Here is a 4,307-nt window from a genome sequence, read left to right as displayed (position 1 = left end):
TGGTGGTACATTCAGTTCGTGCTTGCCGCCGCCCGCACCGCGAGATGACAGCTTCATCTTCCCTTCCATCCCTACTCCTGCAACGGCCCTCAGGATAATCGTAGCAACGAAATAGACTTGTTGTTGCACTTTTATTTTATTTTACTGGCCGTACTGCCAACCGGTCCGAGCTGTCTTCGACTGTTGGATTATTGTTGAGATAATAAGTTTGAAGTTATTCCGACCTATATAGGTTTTATTTTAAGGTTGTAAGCCAATTAATATTTTATTGAGAGATATTTGAAAAATCAAGTTTTATATACTCTTATGCGAATGTTCAATGTAATATTGTTAATTTAATTTCATTATCAATTTATAGTACCTAAAGAAATCCTTCTCAGGAATACTATATAAAATACCTACTTACTTACTAAATTTTATTAATATGACTTCATTGAAAATAGGTCCGACGAGTTAAGATTTTTGTAATCTAAACTTGCATATGTGCAGAATAATTTGTAGATTTTAGGAAATGGCCTTTTACCTATAAATATTTATACAGATATCTAGTAGGTACCTATCTGTATAAATATTTTGTATACGAAGTTCTTGAGAAAGTCATTATGAAGACCTTCACCGCAACTTGTTTTTTTGTTCGGCGCGGCGTGCGTTTGTGGTGTATACAAAAAATAAAAAAAGTTCATTTAAAATTGCGTTGATTGAGTTGTTACGGCGGAAGCGCTCGAAATGTGTAGTGATTTCATGCATTCGGTAGCTTTTTATGCAATACACGCTCAAATTAACAAATGAAAAATGTATAACTCATTAAGTAAATGAGATTTTATTTGTACGACTTGCAAATATGGTTGTGGTCCTTATGAGGAACAGTTTAACTGAACTGCAACGCTGTAAGAAAAAATACACCGTAACACTGATATGCGTAGCCATGTCTGTTGACAAAGGTCATAGACTACATACTATTCTGGTGTATTCTTAATTCACTAGAATTTTAAATTCCGTGTTAAGTCTGCGACACTGAAAACTAATGACAGTAATGGGGGTGTTATAAAACGGAAATTACGTAAAATCTGAGATAAGACTTTTTTGTGTTCTATTTTTTGTACTGAACGCCGAAAGATTTTTTTTAATTAATTCAAATGTTACGCATCGCACTGGATTAGGCTTTTTTAAATGGATGACAATGGAAAGGTGTACCCGCCTGCGCTAACGGTATAGGCACCTACTCGTACTCTGGGCAACAGTGGGGAATCATAATGCTATCATTAAGCCAGGTCCATTAGTCCATCGTGGTGAATTCAACAGAAATTTATTGCAATGATGAAAATCGACATGACATGAGACACCGGGAGCTTGATTAAATTATGAAGCTCACAGTTGCCGTCAGTTGCTAACAATTCTTGTTTCAGCAAAATTATTAGTTCACTATTTTTTTTATATCGGTCTGTATATGCTGGTGGAGGATTACACAATGAAGATGAAGGCAGGTCAGTCAGACATTCGTGGTCAATCTACCATGAACCAGGATGGTTTTCAGCGGACACCTCATTGAAGTCAAACAGACATCGATAGAAATGGGTGACTCCATTCATTACTCCTCCCTCCGATAGATTACTATTAATTGTAATGAATGATAATGGAATTATTCAGACTACCGCCCTATATATATATATACGAACGATCAGTCTTGATCAAAACCACAGAGTTGTAGTTAGTACATCGATGTAGGTACTAAGTACAACTCTGTGGTTTTGATCAAGACTGATCGTTCGCACCCTTCTAAGAGGGGGTAGGTTGGGGCCTCAGGGCGAACCCCTTTAAACCTTCATCAACTCTGGAGCCAACAACTTTTTTTTAAATATTCTAGTTTTAAACCTCTCAATAGTTTCATAATTCAAATATAGCCTGATATAGCCTGAAAGTTTTGTATGTCAATTTGACAGTGACTCTCTGTCACTGTCAAATTGACATTTACGATAATGACACAGTTTGGCTGTATGAGCTGAGTCCATTTGCCTTTGCCTGAAAAGGGAACACCGAACCAAAAAAAAATGACACAATGTTGACATTCTCAAGTACTTTACTTAGATTTAGGATAATTGTAGTACATGACAATTAAAAAGAACAAAAATAAATAGTCCCCAAGTAGTGCCACTACTTCTTGAGTTAGGTTAAGTCTACTTTAATAATATTCCTCGCAGACTTTTTTTTAAATATCCCGACCAAGAGGCTTAAATTCAATCACTCGGGGGTTGTTGCCCCCGGAATTGATACCGCATGCCGGGGCAAAGGCGTTAACCCCAAGGCCACAACCTTCACCCCCCTTAGAGTGTGCGGATGACCAGTGGATAAAAATAAAAAAATATTTACCTATCTGTCAATGTCTATAATTGTATCGTGTGGATAATTGTAACAAACTATCCATTTTTCATTATTAAATTACTGTTGACGGGTAAGTTCGTCACCTTCTAATTCATAAGAATACCGAGTCTAATAGGTACTTAAATTTAATAATATTTTATGTCATGTTTATATTTTATATTGTAGGCTATTAAATAACCTTTTTCCTTTTTTAAATGTAATTATATTTATCAATAACTTAAAGCCACATCTCTAATGTGTTGACCTGTGTCCCTAGTCCTAGTGTGGCCTACGTCGCCATGTAAGCTTAAACTCTGCGTACTATTCTATCAGGTCGGCCTCAACACGGCGGTCTCACTGGAAATATAGTAGTCAATTCCTGTTAAATTTGTTACAATAATAGTCTGACTAGTCTGACTTCTTATTCTCATTATAAAAAATTGTAAGGGGTAAATTAAATTAAGATCTAGCAACACTGACTTGACATTAAAAAATTGTAAATTCAAATTTCAAGTTCTTTTGCAAATGTACTTTGTTTATATATTATTAGAGTATTCTAAATTTAAATATGTAATATTTACTTATTCATTTTAATTTATCAATTGTTCATTTATTTTGTACCAGATACGCAAATATATATTATTTCATTTATTTTATCATTTGTTGTAAATAGAATATTGAGACGTTGAATTTACGTTTGTAATTCTGGTTTAAAGTAATTTTCTATTATTTACGTTTAAATTTATAGTTGTGAATTTTATTAGTGCTATCAATAATTATATATAGCTATTCCAATGACGTTGTGCCCAAAAAAGTATCTAATCAAAGACTTAACAGATAAGCCAACACCCCTAGATGTTTGGTTACAAGGTACAATTGAACAAACAGTAGGAAATGATATTTTAATAATTTCTGATACATCAGGAAGAGCAAAAATAACTAAATGTGAATCTGCTGATGGAATAATCAATAAGGATTCTATAAGAAAAGGTTAACTATTAATGCCAGTTCTACAATAGTGTAATCTATTGCATGATTTGAATCTAAGAAAGCAAGATGTAAAATTAATTTTTCCTGTATATTACAATTTCTGAATTTTTTAAAGCAAGACTTTTCTATCAAATGTACTATCTGCAATCTAATTCGCATATTTCAGCATTGGAAAGATACTCATTCATCTCAAACTACACAATCATACAATATTGATTCCTTCTACATCTGGAGTAAGTTGATTTATATAAAAATATTTTTTATCTCCTAAGATAATGTGAACTGTTATTGTTCTAGGAACATATTGCTGCATAATAGGGGTTGTAGTGAAAAAAGGAAAAATACCAGAAATACAAGCTTATAAATTTGTAGATTTAAACTCACAACCACAAATGAAGCTTGCTTGGGAAAATGAAGTTAAAGAATGTGATTTACTATTCCAAGGAAAATTAGTACCTTCAATAAAATAATACTTAAATATATTTTTTATTAGGTTGGCCAGGGCATTGTATGGTCCGACAGTACCCATGTCCCATTTACTTCCCCCATGGCAGTTGATCACCATGAGATAAAGTAAAAAAAAGTATTTTTAGGTGAATACAGACCAATAGCAAATACATGTTTATGTGGTAAATATCTAAACAAATTCAATTCATATAACTTGTTTCATTTTGTAAAGAATGTAATAGGAGTACATCACAACCCCTCATTTACTTTCCAATTCCTGTGATTTCACTGCCATAAATAATTTTTCAAATATATTCTACAAAGCATAGATTGGCCGAAAATTAACTTAACTGAACAGAAACTGTCTCTATAAAATTTTATTCCACATAGTAGATATATAAACTGATAAATAATAAAATTTTAACCTCGTGACCCCTTTTAACTTTCAAGCCCAATAAAAAGAAAAATCTATACAGATGATCTCTAACAATGTTACAGGTGCGTATACATCA

General features: G+C 33.1%; 1 protein-coding gene across 1 annotated transcript; it reads left to right on the top strand.

The window, feature by feature from the left end:
* The first annotated feature begins 2,886 nt into the window (after positions 1-2,886).
* LOC131853782 (uncharacterized) lies at positions 2,887-4,236 on the top strand. The gene is made up of 2 exons (XM_059204822.1): positions 2,887-3,348; positions 3,646-4,236. The coding sequence occupies exons 1-2, from the start codon at positions 3,153-3,155 to the stop codon at positions 3,816-3,818; spliced, it is 369 nt and encodes a 122-aa protein (XP_059060805.1). The 5' UTR covers positions 2,887-3,152; the 3' UTR covers positions 3,819-4,236.
* Positions 4,237-4,307: the final 71 nt, after the last annotated feature.

This window comes from Achroia grisella, unplaced genomic scaffold, assembly GCF_030625045.1.
Source record: "Achroia grisella isolate CSIRO2021 unplaced genomic scaffold, CSIRO_AGI_Agris_v1 utg906, whole genome shotgun sequence".
In the NCBI taxonomy this organism is placed as follows: Eukaryota; Metazoa; Arthropoda; class Insecta; order Lepidoptera; family Pyralidae; genus Achroia; species Achroia grisella.
Note: the sequence above shows the minus strand (reverse complement) of the source record. Positions and strands in the feature narration are given on the sequence as shown.

Coding starts and splice junctions, on each gene's coding strand:
- LOC131853782 (XM_059204822.1), top strand. CDS start 3,153: ATGACGTTGTGCCCAAAAAAGTATCTAATCAAAGACTTAACAGATAAG. Junction 3,349..3,645: donor TAAGGATTCTATAAGAAAAG/GTTAACTATTAA, acceptor TTATTGTTCTAG/GAACATATTGCTGCATAATA.